This window comes from Ornithorhynchus anatinus, chromosome 1 (genome assembly GCF_004115215.2).
Source record: "Ornithorhynchus anatinus isolate Pmale09 chromosome 1, mOrnAna1.pri.v4, whole genome shotgun sequence".
NCBI lineage: Eukaryota > Metazoa > Chordata > Mammalia > Monotremata > Ornithorhynchidae > Ornithorhynchus > Ornithorhynchus anatinus.
The window spans coordinates 90,597,670-90,619,440 of NC_041728.1; the positions used below are offsets into that span (position 1 = coordinate 90,597,670).

Sequence of the window (21,771 nt, forward strand, 5' to 3'; positions counted from 1 at the left end):
GTTTGAAGAATGATTTTTCTTTAATAAAAAATGAGTACAACAGAATAAAGTATGGACTGGAGAGGGGAAATGCTTAAAGCAGGGAGGTCAGTGCAGAGGCTGCTGAAATAATTGAGTAGTGATATAATAGTAACTGTGGTATTTGGTAAGGATTTGTTGTGTGCCAGGCACTGTACTAAGCGCTGGGGTGGATACGAGAAAATCAGGTTGAATGCAGTCCCTGGGGTTCACAGTCTCATGCCTAGATCAGCATGGTAGTAGGCTGGATGAAGAAGGTGCAGATTCTAGAGATGTTGTGAAGGTAGGATCAGCAGAATTTCATAACTATTTAAGTTAGGCAGGTTGAAAGACAGAAATGAGTCAAGAATAATGCCAAGGTTATGAGGTTATGGGATGGGAAGGACAGTAATATTGTCAACAGAGAGGTCAGATAATACTCCCAGGAGAAGGGGGTGGTAGAAAGTGTTGAGGGCAGCTAAGAGGTTGAGGACGATTAGGATGGAGTAGAGGCCATTGAATTTGGCTAGAGATCATTTGTGACCTTTGAGAGGGCAGTTTTGGGAGTAAAGGGGACAGAAGCCAGATTGGAGGCGGTCGAGGAGAGAACTGGAGGAGAGGAAGTGGAGACAGCAGATGCAGACTCACTTAAGGGGTTTATGTGGCAATACCTGAAGGGAGCTAAGGGATCAAGGGATAGTAGGATAGTTCGTGATAATAAGGATATTATCACTGGATCTGGCAAGAAGGAGGGCACTGGTGACTTCAGAGAGGAAAGGTTCAGTGGGTAGAGGGAGCAGAAGCCAGACTGCAGGTGGTCAAAAAGGTGAAGTGGAAGCAATGAGCGTAAACAACCCTAAGCTCTTTGTGGGCTGGGATTGTGTCTACCAACTCTGATGTACTGTGCTTTTGCAAGAGCCTAGTACAGTGCTCTGCACACAGTAAGCACCTAAGTACCACTGATTTACTGAATGGTAGGAAGAAGAAGGGAAAACAACTGGAGAGGGCAATGAGGTCAAGGGAGAGTTTCTTTAGTATACGGGATATGTAGACGTTTGAAACCAGTGAGGAATCAATCAATTGTATTTATTGAGTGCTTTACTAAGTGATTGGGAGAGTACATATAAAAACATAACGCAGTTAATAGATATGTTTCCTGCCCTCAATGAGTTTAAAGCCTAGAGGGGGGTGAAAGAATGTGAAAAAAATGCATGGACATGTATATAAGTGCTGAGGGGCTAAGGGGGGTGGTGAATAAAAGGAGCAAATCCAAGTGCAAGGAAATGGGAGAAGAGAAAATGAGGGCTTAGTCAGGGAAGGCCTCTTGGAGGAGGTGTGCCCTCAATAAGGCTTTGAAGGTGTGGAAAGTAACTGGGTGCCGGGCTCAGGTGAAAGGGTCATTGGACAGTGAGCAGTTAAAGATGGCAGTCAGGGAGGGAAGAGAGGCTGGGCAAGTGCTGTAAAAAAGGGTGCAAGAATGGGGATTCTGACAGGAGGTGGGAAGTCGAGGGAGGGTAGATGCAACCGGGGAGGTGTGGGTTCACATCTGTTTCAGTTTTTATTGACGAAATAGACGGTGATAGATGGGGAACCCACGGAGACTGTGAGTTTAAGGAAGAAGTTAAGAAAAAATTGGTGCGGGCAATGGGAGTGGGAGTCAATGAGGGAGGAGAAGTAGGGTTGCTAGGCGGAAGGGAGAGCTGATCTACAAAAAGTGAGGATGAGTATCAGATGCATGAAATCAGTCAGAAACCAGGATATTCATCCGCACCATGGCACGAACATAAGAGCAGAGGGAAGAATACTGAGAAAGCGATCCAAGGTTGCAGGTTGGTGACAGAAGATGTACAGAGAGTCAAGTCTGTAAGGGAGTTGACTGTGGATTTGTGTCAAAAGAGGAAAGGTTACTTAGGGAGACCAAATGGTGAATAATGGTTTAGCAAAGTTGGAGGAGTAAAAAGTCTCTGGTGGGGTATGAGAAGGGAGATCAGAGATGGTGTATGTGGGAGAGAAGGCAGGTGAACAGGTTGTGGTTGAAGAGTGGGAATAGAGACTATACAAAGACTACAGGTAATGAGTTATCATGCATGTGTTTAAGTTTATGAGTTAGTGAGGTGGAGCAGGAGGTCAGCGGGGTTGGAGTGACAGAAAGCAGAAGGCTGGAAGATTTTCAGTCACATACACATGCATAGTGACTTTCCTGATGATTTGTGGAGGGGTAGGGAAGGAGAGAAGGATTCCCAAATGGACCAAGTAGATGAGAAGCAGCGTGGCTCAGTGGAAAGAACCCGGGCTTTGGAGTCAGAGGTCATGGGTTCGAATCCCGGCTCTGCCACTTGTCAGCTGTGTGACTGTGGGCAAGTCACTTAACTTCTTTGTGCCTCAGTTACCTCATCTGTAAAATGGGATGAAGACTGTGAGCCTCACGTGGGACAACCTGATTCCCCTGTGTCTACCCCAGCGCTTAGAACAGTGCTCTGCACATAGTTAGCGCTTAACAAATACCAACATTATTATTTAGTGTAAGAAGAAATGGGAGTTGTTTACTTGCAAATGGCAGTGGTGAAGGGATGATGCTACCTTGCTTCCCATTCTCTGCATCAGCCTTACTGAATTCTACCATGTAATGCAAGTTTATAGTAAGTTTAAACTACAATAATCATGAGTGATAAGGGGTAAAGCATTTTGTTAGCACCAGATATAACAAAATAATTTGGTTCCCAAAATACCAGTCACAGTAACAGTTTTGAACATCTCAAAGTCCTTCTGGAATCCCATCTCCTACAGGAAACTACCCTAATTTCTCATCTCTCCACCGAAAAACTCCAGCTGCCACTTCACTACTTCCGACGTCCTCAGCACTTGGATATTCCTACACATCCACGGTTGACTCACAGAATTATCGGCATACTCTATTACCCACTCTCTGAATTTATTTTCGTGCCTGTCTCCCCTACTAATCTGTAATCTGCGGGTGGGAATCATGTCTACTCTATTGTAAGCTCCCGAGCACTTAGTACAGTGTTCTGCAAACAAAAGATGCTCAATAAATACTATTGACAGATAGAACATCTCCCTGCTTAACTCATAATTTACACTGACTCATGATTACTATACCATGATTTTCCCAAAAGGAGATTCCTCAAGAACACATCCATCTTGACAAACCAGAAATGGTTAAAATTACATTATTCACTCATTCACATATATTAGGAGATGCTAAGGAAGAGCCACGCTAGGTGGTTAGTCTTTCAAATTGAAATTTAACTGTTCTTTTAAGATATTATGCCTGTGCTATCATGGGAAGGAAGATTTAAATGCACTATGTCATTGTCCCAAATAACAATTAATGTATAAACTGTGGACAGAGTTCAAAGTTGTTGATGGACAGCATCAGCTTGTGCAGTCATATGATTCCATTGTTGTAAACGTTTCCAGTAGAGATTTTTCTTCTAAAATGGGGAGATAATCATAACTACGCACAAAATCAGAGCAATACTGTCATATGTATATCCCATATTAAACTGCACTCCTCACTAGCAGGATTAATATTACAAATTCCAAGATCATGAACACACATCTACTTTTTTCTTCTATGTTTCTCTGTTCTTTTATATAGCATCTAACAACAGCACCTTAATTTCTATAGTTGTCAGCACCCGTAGGTTATACATGAGCACATAACCTATTCTAAGTAAACATAATTAAAAGATAGAAACCATGGATGAATAAATCTAATTCCAAGAGGTATTAGGTTGTTAATGTATTTCAAGTTAGCCAACAAATTTTATTAATCATCCATGGGCAACAGAGAAGTGTATTCGACTTGTGGCAAGTTACCTAGGAAGTAGGAGGGAAGGCTTCTGTCCTTGAAAAGCTGGCTTTGACTAAGAAGTTTATAGACAGCAGAAAGACACCATTTGAAAAAAAAAATGCCTTTTAGTAAATCATATTCGAGACATAAAATCTCACCATGCTTCAGGAAGTAAAATGGAATATTCATGTGGAGAAGTCGTTTCAGGAAAATTTGAAAGGATTGCAAGTCGATGTGGCAGTAAGTCTGACCAATGGTAGGTAAACAGTATTTCCAGAGCTTGCACGTTACTCTCCTAGGAATAGCAAACATGAACAATTTCAACTCTGAGAGTTAAAAGTGAAATTATTATATATAAATGCTTTCATTAATAATTATGAATGTATTATCAAATATTGTTGTCCCCAAACAATTCTGATTTCTTCCTTATCTTACATAAAACACAACTTAGTCTGTTGGGAATTTTTTTATTAATTTGAAACTTCAAAATATTAATATTTTATAAAGTAATCTAATTTTGTTTTTATAGCTTTAGTACATAAAGCAGCATCAAAAACAAATAGAAATCAAAATTTTGATTCAGACACAACAGAAACATTTAAAAATTAAATGACTTCATGGTTCAAAGATTCAGTATTAATAAGCAAAGCTATTTCATGTTGAAAAGAGGAAATTACCCGTGCATAAGTTCTTGCTGAGAGAATAATATTTTGATTTCTGAAAGTCTTAAAAAATTCAGCATCATATCTCTGCTTGGCTGCATGAGGCACTCCAAGGATTTCCTGATGGGGAAATATTAATTTAATAAAAAGTAATTTAAATTCACTGACCAAAAAAGAGAAAGCAACAAATCCAATGCCTTTGTACACCTGAATAAAGCCTTTTCAACAACAAACATGAGCTAAATCTTCATTCTTTTCTCTAAAAAACATAAGCATCACAATGTCTATAAAAGCATAGTCGTCTCATCAAATGAGTGATAGTGAAAAAAATTTGAGTTCTATTTACGTGCTATCAAACATTACTAATCTACTAATGAGAAAACTGAAGTCTAAAGCCTTGAGCTTGTAATCAGAAGGCTAGTTTTAGGCACAGTGTTAACCATTATCCAAGAGGCTTTATGCCAGTAATAATAAGTGGGATATTTGTTAAGCACTTGCCAAACACCGTACTAAGCACTGGGGTATCTATAATAATAATGGTATTTTATTAAGAGCTTACTATGTGCCAGGCACTGTACTAGGCACTGGGGTAGATACAAGCAAATCAGGTTGGACACAGTCCCTGTCCCTCTTGGGACTCACAGTCTCAAACCTCAGTTCCTGTCCCTCATGGGGTTAACAATCTAGGTAGGAGAGAGAAGAGGTATTTAATCTCCATTTTGTAGATGAGGAAACTGAGGCACAGAGTTAAGTGACAAACCCACAGACACACCGCAAGCATCAGAGCCAGGATTAGAACCCAGGATCTCTGACCCCCAGGCCTCTGCTTTTTCCACTAAGCCACACTGCCAGTAACTGTTCTTCCCTGTACTTCCATTTCTGCAAACATAAAATGGTTTATACCATTACACCAATCCTATAAGGGATTGTAAAACTTCTTTCCACTCTTCAAAAGGAAGGTTGACAATAAGATTATCAATGTTATTGCTCATTTTCATTAAAACTAACAATTACCCATGTCTCCTGTTTGGAGCAAGATTTATATACTTCTTTTGCATGCTAAATTAATATTAAAGGGTCATCTCAGATCTCTAGAAGTGGGATCAAATGCTATTTGAGCTACATATTTCAAAACTGCGATAATTTTATCTTCACAAATATTATATATTTATCCACCTCGCAGTCATAAAAGGCACAGTAAGTTTTTCAGCTTTAAAATATTTTGAAATCAAGAGAAATAAAATTGAATCTTCAGAAGCCCTCGACTAAACCATTACGAATTATATGATCTTTCAGGAAGATATAATCAAATTAATGAGCCATAACTGATTTTTCTTTATAACTCAGAGCAGTCTGTTGTGGGCAAGGAACATGTCTACTGTGTTATTTTATACTCTCCCAAGCTTCCAATTTTACACTATTTTGCATACAATAAGTGCTCAGTAAATACAATTAATTGATTGAGTGGTGGAGTGATAAATAATACCACCAATACAAAGGTAGAGTAATTCTACTCAAACATCCATAATTGTAGCTTTTAGACTCCAACTCACAAATAAAAGCAAAACGAATGTCTGGAACCACAACCCCTATTACAGAAATAGGCTCCTACTGTCTAAAGATAGTTTTGGGGGTCTATTTTTAGAACAGAAAACAAAGAAAAATCTTAAAATCAGCAACCAGGGCTCAAATTATTCACATCTTCCACCAGCCTCCCACAGTCAACCTTACTCCACCCCTTGGTGGCTTTGAATGAGTCTCCTGCTGCTACTCTAATGACAGAAACTGATCAAGAGCTCATGTTTACAGGAGACCAGAGAGAGGGAGCATACTTAGAAACCATGTTTGACACATAGTAAACATTCAAAAATATCACAAAAGAGGAGGAAGAAAAATAATTTATGAGAGAGAAAAACAGGCCAACTCCTCACTCTTGGCTTCAAAGCTCTCCATCACCTTGCCCCGTCTTACCTCCCTTCTCTCCTTCCACAGCCCAGCCCGCACACTCCACTCCTCTGGTACTAACCTCCTCCCTGTACCTCCTTCTCTCCTGTCCAGCCATCAACCCCTGGCCCACATCCTAACTCTGGCCTGTAATGCCCTCCCTCCTCACATCCACCAAACTAGGAGACTTCCCCCCTTCAAAGCCCTTCTGAGAGCTCACCTCTTCCAGGAGGCCTTCCCAGACTGAGCCCCCTTTTCCTCTGCTCCCCCATCGCCCCGACTTGCTCCCTATGCTCTAACCCCCTCCCCGCCCTACAGTACTTGTGTATATATGTACATAATTATAATTCTATTTATTTTTATTAATGATGCACATATAATCTATAATTCTATTTATTTCTAATGATGCGTTTACTTGTTTTGATGCCTGCCTCGCCCCTTCTAGACTGTGAGCCCATTGTGGGGAAGGATTGTCTCTATTTCTTGCTGAATTGGAGTTCCCAAGTGCTTAGTACCGTGCTCTGCACACAGAAAGTGCTCAATAAATATGATTGAATGAATGAATGAATGAATGAATGCTAATTTGACAGGAAGAATGGGGGAGAGTGGAGAGTGGGTGTTTGAAAGATAAAATGTTCAAGTCAATGTGTACTTATTTCCTAAGGAGAAAGAGTACGTGTGTGAACGAGTATGTGAGCTTTGCTATAATAGCAGTACTTTTCCAAAGGAAACCAAATTTTGATGGGGTGGTCTTAAATACAGAATCAATTAAATTAAAAAAAACATTAAAGTTCCAATGAAATTAAACCATACTCAAACACACAAGAGGTGACTAAGTCACACAGTACTGAATGCTGAGTTAATGATGACGATGGGCAGAGAGGTTAACAAATAAATTATAATAATTGAGATTGCAAACTTCCCTAGCATCCCAATTTAACCAAAAGACCTCCTTTCTCCCCCTGAAGCAAATTATTTATGGTGTTGGCCATTAACATCAAACCACCATCTCTCTCAATTCCCAGCATTTCAGACTACCTTTGGGATTATAAATTTTCAACTATAACCAAGTACAAAAGTATGTTTCAGCAACATCATTAGCTGCTAATGATGGTAAAACTATGAGAAAACTTCATTTGAATAAAATTTCCCATTAAAACCAATTCCTATACGTCCTTATAAAAAGAATCCTCACCTCATATGTTGCTAGTCGGTCTAAATACATGAGCAATTTCAGTCTGCAACGGCAAAGTTCCTTTTGTTCCAAGGTTAGCCTTTTAAAAAAGAAACATCAGATATTACAAATGGGTTCGAAACAATATTCTGTTTGCGACAGTGGCACAAAAGGATCCTTGAGGAAACGTGATGGAACAGTGGTCTCAAAATCAAACATCCCGGCATCTCTACGCATGAATCTATTGAAACCTCTCTTGAATCAGAAAACAGCCGGTGTGCCATAAATTCTGTTGATGATGATAAAGCTATTGATTTTTGTCTTGCTTCATGAGTTCTTCTACGGAATTCCATATGCTTACTTAATTTTGCTTATTTTAAAAATAAGGTTCCTGAGCCTAACCAAGCTCCCTGATATCCTGGTATTGTGGGATCTGGTGATAGATAATTGCATATCTACCCCATCTAAAAATTTTTTTGGTTCTGTAGTCTTCAACAGGGCTCTTTTTAATCCTCATCTTTAAAAAGAATCCTAATCCTTTCAGTCAATCCCTACAATAATAGTAGTATTTCTAAGTACCAAGCACTGTACTAAATGCTGGGGTAATAATAATAATAATAATAATGATACTAATAACGATGGCATTTAAATGCTTACTATGTGTCAAGCACTGTTCTAAGCACTGGAAAAACAGGATAATCGGGTCCCCCATGGGGCTCACAGTCTATCTAGGATATGAAACAGGTACTGAGTCACCATTTTACAGATGAGGAAACTAAGGCACAGAGAGGTTAAGTGACTTGCCCATGGTCACACAGAAGATAAGTGGAGAAGCCAGGATTAGGACCCAGATCCACTTTCCACTAGGCGATGCTGCTTCTCAAATGAAAGCTATACCAATCCACTTTCTTCGGCTCTACTATTCCCCTCTCATAAAGCGATGAAAAGATGCACCACATAACGCTTGTTTGGTGACAAAACTCTGCTTTTATGGTTGGCTTTATACAACTGTTCCTGACAATGGCATGATTATCTAACTTATGCAATTACAGTAACAAAGGAGGGCTTTTAGAAAGCATTTTATAAAGAGAAAAAAATAAGGTCAGCAATACTTTATTAACCCTCATAAAAGAAAACGCTAGTCAACAAATCTCTATTAGGCAGAACAAAATACCAACATTATTAAAAGAACAACCCCGCTTACATCTGAATGCAACTTATTCTGGAAAACTGCATTCAAACAATGGTTATGAAATGCATTTACGTTTGTAAAATAATGCCTAGAAAAATGTATATACATGATTATCCAAAAGGACACTTTATTTACTTTGAAAAGGTTACTAATTTAAGCAGTTCCATTTGCTTTTTGGCTTCTTTTTCCTTTGTATTCTGTGCTTCCTCTTCGGGAGATGAAAGTTCCTCATAGGGGACATTATCAATGTCTATCTCTCCAGGTAATATAAATCTGCGTGAAAGAAAAATATTACTTTTGGCTATAATAGGTTTAAATCACTTCATTTAATCAAAACCAGGTTGTACACTTTTCTGTCTTTATTTCATTGCTAATACTGATTTCATAAGAACAACCACAATGGATTGATTTGAATAGTTTGCTTTCTTTATATTGATCTGCTGTTAGGTATTTCTGGAATCTTCACAGAGCCAATGCATCATCACAGTAGGAGAAAATAATCAACCATAAAAGGCCAAATTTATCTAAACAAGTAATACTGCAATTTTTCAAGAAGGTGACATGGAATTTTAAACAATTAACATTAGATATGATAGTAGTGACGCCAATGGTGTATTTTCAATAATTTGCAAAAAGTCCTCACAGCACTGGTGACAATTTAGTTTTCAGGACCAGAAATGTAACTTCCACCTTGAGTCACATAGGTCTTTTTTTTAAAAAAATGATTTGGTATACTGTAGATGTTCAACCATAATCCAAGAGTATTTATAAAACATTCATTTGAGTTATTCTTTGAAGGAGGGATAACAAAGGACTGTAAAACATGGAGCAATTTTCAAGGATGATGTGGAATAGTTTGTTGGAGGATGAACTCTGAAAAATATCACCTTAAGAACCAAGTCTGAAAGCCAAAATATGATTTTTCTCTCTGAAGCAGCGCTGAAACGCAGCTGAAAAGCTTCATTTGACTTGACCTACCTGCCACCATCTTCTCCTTTCCCTATTGCTATAAGAGCTTCCAGGTCTGTGCCTTTTAAACCAAACTGTAGCAACTCTTTAGCAGCATCCACATTCTCCGGGACTCTTTCCAAACATTCATGAAGAACCCAAGACCGCTTCTTTATTTTACTCTGCACACCACAAAATAAATATAAATCAGGTACCATAAGCTTCTTGTGACAAGGCAGCTAATGATCTAAAACCTGACAACTGCCTTCTCTGAAGCAGACTAAATTGCTTTCGATATTTCAGTAATACTTTAATGACTATAATCTCCGCTAGCTGTAAATTCCTTGTGGACGGAGAACACGTCTGACAACTCTGACATACTGTACCCTCCGAAGTGCTTAGTTCAGTGCTCTGCATACAGTAAGGGCTCAAGAAATACCATTATCTTGCGTAAACCTGAAACGTGAAACTTATAAAGTAAAAAAAAAAAAAAAATACATACTGACCAGAAATAACATTAAAAAGAAATAGCAGAGACCATGTAATTATTCAAAACCACTTTTCTGTCTAATGATCCATCACCAGAAATATAAATTTGGAGCTTTTTTATTAGTATAATCCTTTCAGCTATAATGAGGTAAATGAGTTCTTTGAAGAAGCTCGGGTTATGAGAAAACATGTTATGGTAGCCATTCATCAGTGGGAATTAATGACTTTGGAGGTTGATGGAGCTGCCATTTCACCAGCTGCTGCAGTCTCAGTAAGGGACTCCTTGAGCTCCAAATAGTCTCCCTCCTCTCCCTCATCACGGGAACACAAACCTCCCCCAATAGGAGTCCGAGCCCAGGAACTGCAGAAACTGCAAACTTGGAGCAAGTTTAGTAATCTTAGAACACTGGGGCGGGGAGGCCAGGTTGGGGGCTGTGACATTTAGAAATAAGCACTGTGCCCGGTTCAGGGAAGATCATTAGGACTACCCCATCTTATCTGCTCTTAAATCATCCCAGTACCCTGGCTTTTGATACCAGTGTTTTTAAGTACTCTTATCGTCTATGCTGTTTCATAGTGCATTTTTCTTCTTTTCATGTCTGTTGTCCCCTCACTGAGAGTGTGAGCCCCTTCCGGGACAGGGACCATGTGTGAACTGCCTTATTTTGTATTCAGAGATTAGCACAAAATAAGCCCTCAATAAATGTCACTACTACTACTAATAATAATAATTGTGGTATCTGTTAAGTGCTTACTATGTGCCAGACACTGTACTACACACTGGGGTGGATGCAAGCAAATCGGGTTGGACACTGTCCCTGTCCCACAAGGGGCTCATGGTCTCAATCCCCATGTTACAGATGAGATAACTGAGGCCTAGAGAAGTGAAGTGACTTGCTCAAGGTCACACAGCAGACGAATGGCAGAGCCGGCATTAGAACCCATAACCCATACTAGATCGATCAGTCAATCATCAATGGTATTTATTGAGCACTTACTATGTGGGGAGCACTGCACTAAGCATTTGGAAGTGTACAATAAAACAGAGTTGGCAGAACATTCCTTGTTCAAAGATACAACCCTGACAAATGCTTTTTTTTGGACACAAAGTCCTGTTGTGTCCATCACTATCAGAATGCTCTACACCCTTGCTGTCTGTTATTTTATTGTACTAAATACTATGATGTTCTGAAACCTCAAAGAGAGAAAGAACTATCTGGTACAGTCTGAGGAAGAGACTGGGAAGAACAGCAGCAGGCCATCTTAAGTAACACCATCGACCTGTACCCGCTAAATCTATTTGAGAAAATGTGTATCTTCTTTTACCAGAACACACTGAGGCAGTTAGTGAGAAGAACATTCCCTAATTCTCCCATCACAAAATATCCAAAAAGTGTAATGAAACACGTTATAGCAGAACTGACTATAGACAATTTCTCTCCAAAGCACATTTAATATCTGAATTGAGTTCAAAACTATTAGGCAATGTGTTAAGATTAGGTTACCCATCCAGTCCATTGAAGCAATAAGCAATATATTTAATCTTTAGTTAGAAATAAAATATGCATGCACAACTTGGGAGTACACAAAGTTTTTTCCTCAATGCTTGTTTTCACTACGAGCTTTGGCAACATTATTCCTAGGGAATTAGGAAATGAATGTTCATCTGGCAACCCAAGCTTATTCATATTCAGGATGCTCCAGCATCAGAAGAAATGGTCATACACAGACAGCAATGGAGGAGGGGAGAATTTCCAGGTGAGTTGTCCTTAATACGAAGCTTTGCAAGAACATAACTCCACTTTATATGAGAATTAAGTGTAGTAAAATGTTAAAGAAATGAAGTTATTCTTGAGGTGCAGAAATATTTTACCTTTCTGTTTTAAAGACTTAATGTCAAAGAACAAATAGCAACTTTCTGAAAAATCACTGATGCAAGAATAATTCCAACTGGGGCATTTATATTACTTTATTTTCTTAAACTCCTTTGCATTACATGAATTGAAAACATTTCTTTTTTAAGTATTATTTATGTATCAGATTTTGTCATGAAATAAAAATTAGATATACTTTGAGAACCTTTTCTAATGAATTGTATTCTTCCAATAAGCTAAAGAGCGAAACAAGAACAGCTTTTCCAGTCTAGCGGAACTTGCCTTTGCTATGTAAAGTGTAGTAATGTACAATACAGTCAGAATGTTGAGTTTAGACATGCAAAAAAAATAAATTTCAAACATACCAAATAATCCTGAATAGAAGCAATGTTAACTGTTGATTTCCTCCACTGCCGTTGATAGACAAGATCAGTATCAAGGCCATAGGTATGAGCCAAAGACAATGCCTCACTATATTCTTCATTATCAATCTTGGACAAGAAAATCAGAAAAAAGTACACTTCATCAATATATGATCCAGTGGGTCACTCCGAAGCAAAAACATTCTCACAAGTTCGGTCAGAAAAATGTCCTCCTAAATTTTATTTTACCAACTCTCAACACTTCCAGGAAATTCAGATTTAAGCTTGAGCCACTGAATCCATAAATAATGAGAGAACCTATTTTGCCCAAAATCTTTAGCCTCTTTCACCACCAACAAAAAGCAAAATATACAGACTTTTTATTGCCCCTCTTCTCTACCTTCCCCAAACCCAAACAATGTTCCTTCAAGCAAGCATTAAAGAAGCCCCCAAAATGCAGCAGAAGATTGCATAAGGTGAAGCATAAAAACTGCTATGCAAAAGGATTAATCTCTCTTAGATTAGTTCTTCTCCGGCTATCCTCTTTTACCATTGAAGAGTAACCCATTTCCAAAAGAATATTCCTTGCCCTTCCTCCTGCTTATGTCAATACTCGATGCATTTATAAACTTCTTGTTACAGTACAATGATGACATTGAAAAAATCCTAGAAGTGCAAGGGATAATTTTCTTCCAGATTAAAGAAAGCCTCCCTCTCTCCCTCTTTTCAAATTCTGTTTTTATGCTGTCAAAAGAGTCGCTCACCTTTCTCTGGTAAAGTTCCTCTGGAGTTGTGGATCTGAGACTCACAAGGCGGTAGTTTTTAGTAATGGTGCGGGGACGTTTTCGAGGAGGAGCAAATCGCTCCATTTCCGTCACAAAGTACAGGCCTTGCTTTATGTAACCAAAGTACCTGGCCTTAGCCGAAGTTTCTTCATCAGAATCAGATTCATCTTCTCCTTCATCATCCTCCCCAGGTCTGTTCTCTAATCGCAATCTTTTTTGAGCCAGTTTTATCTCACACTATATTAAAATAGCAGATACGATGGTGAAAATTGATGATTTTGCTCTACTTCACAAAGTTAAGAACATAGCAAGAACAGTTTCAAAAGAGTCATTTTGTTTGAATTCTATTTAATTCACTTTTACAACATCTTGATGAATAAGATAATCCATGGTTCTCATCTCATCACCGTGAGCATTCATTCAATAGTATTTATTGAGCGCTTACTATGTGCAGAGCACTGTACTAAGCGCTTGGAATGTACAATTCAGTAATAGACAGACAGACAAGAACAATGGCAATAAATAGAATCAAGAGGAAGAACATCTCATTAAAGCCATAGCAAATAAATAGAATCAGGGTGATGTACATCTCATTAACATAATAAATAGGGTAATGAAGATATATACAGTTGAGTGGACGAGTAGGGGTATCACTGGCTTCAAAGCAAAATGCTCGTTTAATAATACGAAGCCACATGACCTCCTGGAAACAGCACAGGCCTGGGAGCCAGAGGGGCTGGGTCCCTGATTCCAGCTCTTCCAGGTCTCTGCTGAGTGACCTTGGTAAAGTCACTGCAGTGAGGCTTAGTGGAAAGAGCACAGGTTTGGGAGTCAGAGGTTGTGGGTTCTAATCCTGGCTTTGCCACTTGTCAGCTGTGTGACATTGGGAAAGTCACTTCACTTCTTTTGCCTCAGTGAGCTCATCTGTATAATTGGGATTAAGACTGTGAGCCCCACATGGAACAACCTAATTACCCTGTAACCACCCCAGCGCTTAGAAGAGTGCTTGGCATAGATACAGCCTGATTATCTTAGTATAATCAAGATACAATACTCTTGTATAATCTTGTGCTCTGCACAGAGTAAGCACTCAATAAATACCATTGAATGATTGGTGGATGTGTCCTAGGGCTGAGTACAATGCCTGACACATAGTTTTTTTAACAAATAGCATTAAAAAAGTGCTCAATAAATACCATTGATTGATATACATATATTTATATATACAGTCTAACTTCTATAGATACTTTTAATTTTAGAATTGCATATGTAGCTTTTCACATATTGATTTAAGAATATTTCACTCCTATGAGACTCACCCCAACACACATAAACTTTGGGGAAAAGAAGTATTTGCATGCTTGCATTAAGCCGAAAATTTAACTAAGCATCAAGATGAGAATTTCTGGCTCATTTGTGTCATTTTAAATATACAAAAAAATTGAGTGTTTAAGCTTATTTTAAGTCATAGATGTCATTTTTCATAGTGCACCAGCTGCAAATCCACTGTAAATCTATTTTTAAAAAAAATTCTTGCATTGATACAAACTTTGTACAGGATTAACAACTCTGCACTTTCAGGGAAGCCACAAGAAAAGAATGAAACTGCTTAGAGCTCTTTTAGGATGACAAAACTTGAACCACCTGAACTCCAAGCATGTATAAGATGTAGGGACTAGGTAGATCCCAACCTTCAAAGGAGCCAAGGACCCTATAAAGGATCACCAGTGGCTCCAATGACTCTGATGTACACCAGCAGCATGCGTGGGTCTATTACTGGGATCCAGCATCATCTAATGGAGAGATCATTAGTCTGGAAACAGAAATTCTAATCCCAGGTCTGCCACTGGCCTGGTAGGTGACTTCGTGCTTCAGTTTCCTTACCTATAAAATGGGGACAATTAAATGTGGTATTTGCTCAGCGCTTACTATTTGCCAGGCACTGTACTAAACTCGGGTTGGACACAGTCCCTGTCCCATGTGGGGCTCACAGTCACAACTGCCACTCTACAGATGAGGGAACTGAGGCACAGAGAAGTGAAATGACTTGCCTAAGGTCACGCAGCAGACCTGCTTCTCCCTAATCTCCCAGGGAAGTTGTGACGATAAAATGAAATAACTGATGTGAAAGTACTTAGGAAAAATATAAACTGGCACACTAATGCTGGGAAATACTACTATTATGCCCACTGGGGCTCCTGTGACTACTGGACCTAGAGTACATTGCTCTCATTGGAAAAAAAAATGTTACTTAATTCTTTTTCTCCACAAGAGGTCATTAAAATATATTTAAGCTACCTGTCTCATGGTTCTTAAAAACAATGTTGTGACTATGTGGCTTCACAACAATATTATGGTGGATGTACCTTTTTAAAATTTGGTTAATGATAAAATACTAAACAGAAATCTATCAAATATTTGTGCTATTTTAAAATATTCTCATTTTCTTGGAGTTTCTGTGCCTCCATTTCTTTCTACCTTTATCCCTTTCTTAATTTTACTTCCTTTCTGTCTCCCCAGACTGTGACACCCTCTTTCCGACCTCAAAGAATTCCTCTCATGGCAGTAACTGAGAAACTCTCTCAAAAGACTGATTTCAAAAACTATAAAGAAGTTAAAAGGTTCTCTGAAGCCAACATGCATTCGCTCTTTTTCACATATCGATTACTATTATAATTCAAGTTGTTTCGGGAAGGGACAAAATTACCTCTAAACTTAAAAATCCTCCTTCATGAGACGCAGTGACCTGTGGGGAGGTTTCAAACCATTCACATGACTTCCCCAGTAAATTCTTCAAGGTTTTCACCGACGACACAGTTAGAGCACCTGAGCAGCGAGCCAAGATCACTGCATTATCTGACCACCAATTTACATCAATAAGTGGGTAAAAGGACTCTTTATCTAAAGAGAGAGAGAAAAACCAATAGACATTAATCTCTAAAATGAAATGGACGAAGTATGCTCAGTTTTGCCATACTGAATGTCTTCATGAGGGAATTAGGAGACGTTCTTCAGATGACACGATCCTACTGGGATAGGGCACGACATGAAGCGCGTGTATCTGCCTGTGGCACTGGGCACAGAGTTTAGCAGTATGTGTTCTCCTTAATGTGGGCCCTTGGAAAGAAGGCACAGATGCCCAGGAAAAGCAGGCGAAGTTAAAGAAGCATAACCAATGTTAAATTTTCTATAATTGATATCTTACATTTTTATGCACTTATATAGACGCAAAGCAATATACCGAAATAAGTAACAAAACCGTGATAGAACTATCAAATTCAAACATGAGTGGTTTGTACCCCTTCTCGGCAACATAGTTGACTAAGGCACACAACTTCACCCAGTACTTATAGCTACAGAAAGATTCTAATATTAACAACTCAATAAAATCAAGATGAAGACAATTCAAGGGATTAAAAAAAGCATTTCTGTGGAGAAAAGCTTATACTTCATATTTAACTATTAAAAAGATATGTCTGTGCATTGGATTTTCAGAGTATGTGAAGCTCAACGTAGTGCAGTGTGACAAATATAGGCTCATCGAATTACAGAGAAGAAAGTAATATGTTATTTTCTTGTAATTAATGAGCTCCTAGAGGTAAATCTAGACTGTGAGCCCGTTGTTGGGTAGGGATTGTCTCTATCTGTTGATGAATTGTACTTCCCAAGCGCTAGTACAGTGCTCTGCACATGGTAAGCGCTCAATAAATACGATTGAATGAATAAAACCAGTATGGTTTATGGAAATTAGGATATGTGCAAATTAGATATGCTTTCTTAAGAACAAAAGGCCTGCAGTAGGAAGAGGCAGAAACAAAAGCGATGCCACACACTGTGAGGAACCAATGCTACAGCTCGTCAACAGACGAACGACAGCCCTGCGCAGAGTATGGAAAGGTCTGATGGTCACTTAGTGACTCACTGGCTCTACCTGAACGCCGGTAAAATTTCATGGTCAGCAGTGTTCTTTTCAACCTGGAAAGGACACCTTTAATAAACATAAAAGCAAAGTGCTAAGGCTATTTCACTTCTAGAAACTCTCCACCTTCTGAATGACTGGAGAGTTTTCTGTTAACTGGGTGACTTAGACGGGGTTATGTGTGTCTATACACAAGGGAGTCTCCAATCAAGAAAAATAGATGAGCCTGAGTCCTAGACGGACTAAAACTAAACTTTGTTTTAGTGCTAGTGGATTAAGCAGTTTAAGCAGTTAAGCAGATGAAGCAGTTGGTCCTCACTCGCTCTCTTCCCTCCCCATCACGGCCCTGCTGGGGCACTCAGTGTGATGAGTAAGCAGGCGGTCATGTACATTATTCAAATATATATAAATGGTTTTTACACGCAGGAATTATTAGCATTGTTCCAAGGCCTTGCGCCAGTGCCATGACCTAACAGTCGGATAGTTTTTTGGGTTTGTTTTTTCGAGGGGGGTATTTGTTAAGCGTTTACTATGTGCCAAGCACATATGGGGTAGACACAAGGTCATTAGATTGTCCCACGTGGGGCTCACTGTCTTCATCCTCATTTTACAGATGAGGTCTCTGAGGCACCGAGAAGTTAAGTGACTTTCCCAACGACACACAGCTGACAAGTGGCAGAGAAGGGATTAGAACCCACGATCTCTGATTCCCAAGTCTGGGCTCTTTCCACTAAGCCACGCCACTTCTTCTGTAGTTGCTGCACTCCATAGTAACCACGCTGGCTCCCTACTTGGCCTATCCATCTTATGGAAAACCAAAGAGGTGAGGGGGCGTGTATGGGGGAGGAGTCTATGGTCAAAAAGCTTCCCCACTGATGAGGGCACAGCCCCAAAAGGCAGAACTGGGTTAAGTGCTGGGTTTCTAATTTCCCAGATCAGTGTTTTCTCCACCTTTGGGTGTGTTTTGCGTGTGTGTGTGTGTGTATCTCTAAGTATATGTGTGTACATCTATGCATGCATGTACACACAAACATACACGTATGTTGGGAACACAACCCGGTTTCTGCAGACCGCTAAACCGAAACAATAAAAAAGGAGGAACCACCCTTACTCTTGAGAATAATAGTTAATCATTCGAAACCATCATGAGTTGCAAAGATGAATTACATATTCCTACTAAAATCTGAAACAGCCACAAATCTGGATTCCTCTGGACTGGAGTGAACTGTAAATTCAAAGATATATAAATTCCGACACTTTCCCGAGGCATGTAGCTTTAATCAAAACCTTCTGTACTTTTAGCCACTGTCAGTAATGTGGTTGTACATAATTTTCCTTTTGCTCACCTTTTATTTTCTTTTTTTTTTCTGTAAAGATCCTCCAATTGGGATTAATTTCATCAAAACCTGGCTAAAAAAGAAACAAGCAAGTTAAAATTTTAATTTATTAGAAACAAAGCTTTGCACCTATTGGTATACTTTTGGAAACACTTTGATTTCTGAATTTTAATTTGATCCACTGTCAATGAGGTTAGCTTTCAAGGAAAATCATGATTTCCCAGTATAAACAAGAAACCAAATATTTTGAATTTAAAAGAGACACAAAATCCATTCTAAGGAATTCTGAATCTTCAGAAAATTAAATGATGATCAATTTTCTCCCAGTATGAAGCAGGAGCAAGGCCTAGTGGAAAGAGCAAAGGCTTTGGAGTTAGAGTTCCTGAGTTCTAATCCCAATTTTGTCACTTACCTGCCGTGGGCTTCAGGCAAGTCACTCAATTTCTCTGTCCTCTGCTACCTCAACTGTAAAATGGGGAAAAAAATACCTGCTCTCCCTCTCTCTTGGACTTTGAGGCTCAGGTGGAACACAGGCAGTGTTACGTTTGCTTAAGGTACCACCCTCCCAACTGCTTAATACAGTGCATGACACAAAATAAGCACTTAAATTAGTGTGTTTTTACCCCGCCTCTTATGTATCTAATGCCAGTCTCCTCTTTTTAATTTAGATTGCAAGACCCCCCCCCCTCCCCCGAGAGACAGGGACAATGATTAATTTCCACCTGTGTATTCTTTCCCAGCACTTAGTATTGTGCTCTGCACAAAATAAGTGCTAAATAAATACTATTATTACTATCCTCTCGATTCTATTTATCGTGATTATGTTGTCTTGTTTTTGTCCATCTGTCTCCCCCGATTAGACTGTAAGCCTGTCAAAGGGCAGGGACTGTCTCTATCTGTTGCCGAATTGTACATTCCAGGTGCTTAGTACAGTGCTCTGCACATAGTAAGCGCTCAATAAATACTATTGAATGAATAAACTGGAAGTCCCTCCCCATCTATATATGCCAGATGATCTCTCTCCCCGCCTTCTAAGCCTTATTAATGTAACATCGCCTCCAAAAGGCTTTCCCAATTAAGCCGCCTTTTCCCAAAACTCCCTTTCCCTTCTACATCAACTAGGCACTTGGATCTGTACCCTTAGGGCACTTGGTATTCACCCTGCAATTAGCCACTCAGTATTCATTCATTCATTCAGTCGTATTTATTGAGCACTTACTGTGTGCAAAGCACTGTACTAAGTGCTTGGGAGAGTACAGGACAACAACAAACAGACACATTCCCTGCCCACAACTAGCTCACAGTCTGGAGGGGAAGAGGGACATTAGTGTACATAAATAAATAGATTACAGATATATAGATATGTGCTGTGGAGATGAGACAGAAGATGGATGAAAAGGGCAAGTCAGAGCGATGCAGAAGTGAGTGGGAGAAGAGGACAGGAGGGATTAGTCAGGGAAGACTTATTAGAGGAGATGTGTCTTCAATAACGCTTTGAAGTGGGGGAGAGCAATTGTCTATCTGTTAACGAGAAGCAGCATGGCTCAGTAGAAAGAGCATGGACTTGGGAGTCAGAGGGCATGGGTTCTAATCTCAGCTCCGCCACCTGTCAACTGTGTGACTCTGGGCAAATGACTTAACATTTCTGTGCCTCAGTTCCCTCATCTGCAAAATGGGGATTAAGACTGTGAGCTCCATGTGGGACAACCTGATAACCTTGTATCTATACCAGAGTTTACAACAGTGCTTGGCACATAGCAAATACCATTATTATTATTATTATTATTATTAACAGGAGGGAGGGCGTTCCAGGCCAGAGGTAGGATGTGGTCGAGAGATTGACGGAGAGATCGAGGTACAAAGAAGGTTAGCATTAGGATGAGAAGGTTAGCATTAGCATCAGTATTTATCTACTTGTCCGTAACTTATTTATATTAATTAATGTCTGTCTCCGCCCTCTAGACTGTAAGCTATTTATGGGCAAGGGCCGTGTCTATCAACTCTGTTGTACCGTACTCTCCCAAGTGTGATTTGTCTAGGTCACTTAACTTCTCTGTGCCTCACTTTCCTCAGTTGCAAAAAGGAGATTTAGTACTCTTCTACTTAGACTGTGTGCCCCATGTGAAACTGGTACTGTATTTAAGCTGATTAATTTGGATCTACCTCAATGTTTAGAAAAGGACTTGACACAGTGAGCACTTAAGTATCATAAAAAATGCTTAGTGCAGTATTCTGCCCCCAGTAAATGCTCAATAAACACCAGTGATTGATAGTACTATTATTACTGTTAGGAATGTAACGGGGTTCCAGATCCTAACACGGATACCCTGTCCAAACCTGCCAGCCACTAAAATTGCTAAATTGCCTTTTTTCTTTCTTTGCCAGGGGAGGAGGCAGAGGATGTTAATGTAAAAGAAACTTGTAACTGTGATTCTAGTAACATATTAAAATTAAAATCTGGGAAGGAAAACTCAATTTGATGTGGCATAAAATAATTCTGTTTTAGGATTCATTTGGTTGAATAAAGTAAAATGCTTAAAATCATTTTCAAGGAATCAGCTATTACAAGCTTAATAAACTACATTTATTAGAGAAGGAAATGAATCACAGACACAACAAACAACTGAATGGGAAAATTTTATAAATGAGAATTTATGTGAATCTCATTGCCTTAAATCATGAACAAAATATAATAATGAACAGATTGCTAGAGCAGATGGATTTTCATACACAAAAAACTGAGAAATTAAATCAATTCAAACTAGGGATAGCAAGTAGAATAGGCACTTCTACAACTGCTTTTGTGGGATTCAATTATTAGATTGTGCAGACAAAGTACTAAATCACAATTTATGACGTTATGGAAGTTACACAAGAGCTGGAATTGACAACAGAAGTAGGAACTTGTTTGAAAAAGTAAAATAACTCCTTACAGAAATTATACTCCATACATACCCACAACAAAACCTGAGGGCTTTAGTAAAAATCAGGGTTTTTTTCTGTTTGCCCTTGCTCATTACCTCAGACTTTGGCTCCATTTGTCCCTTTATTTCTTCTATCACTGTCCTGTCTTTCTCTTTCCCTATTTGTACCATGGTAACTGACTATGTAACTAAGCAGTCCTTGAAAGCCAACTAGAATAACCGTAATTTAAAATATATTCTGGCAATAGACAAATGTCGTATTCTTTTAATCAGAAGAGACTTCCTTTATTAGACTCATTAGGCTTTTAAACACTACACATTACAAAAACTAAGATGCCCAGAAGCCGAAA

General features: G+C 39.1%; 1 protein-coding gene across 2 annotated transcripts in view; it reads right to left on the reverse strand.

Moving 5' to 3' along the window:
• NBAS (NBAS subunit of NRZ tethering complex) overlaps positions 1-21,771 on the reverse strand; it is a 286,332-nt gene that overhangs the window by 199,211 nt on the left and 65,350 nt on the right. For both annotated transcript variants that reach the window (XM_029058646.2, XM_029058643.2), the window contains exons 13-21: positions 18,507-18,570; positions 15,949-16,142; positions 13,221-13,478; positions 12,460-12,585; positions 9,762-9,913; positions 8,919-9,056; positions 7,613-7,691; positions 4,489-4,593; positions 3,970-4,106 (exon numbers count right to left, since the gene is read on the reverse strand). In XM_029058646.2, the coding sequence (XP_028914479.1) occupies positions 3,970-4,106; positions 4,489-4,593; positions 7,613-7,691; positions 8,919-9,056; positions 9,762-9,913; positions 12,460-12,585; positions 13,221-13,478; positions 15,949-16,142; positions 18,507-18,570 (1,253 nt within the window). The remainder of the gene's footprint in view (positions 1-3,969; positions 4,107-4,488; positions 4,594-7,612; positions 7,692-8,918; positions 9,057-9,761; positions 9,914-12,459; positions 12,586-13,220; positions 13,479-15,948; positions 16,143-18,506; positions 18,571-21,771) is intronic.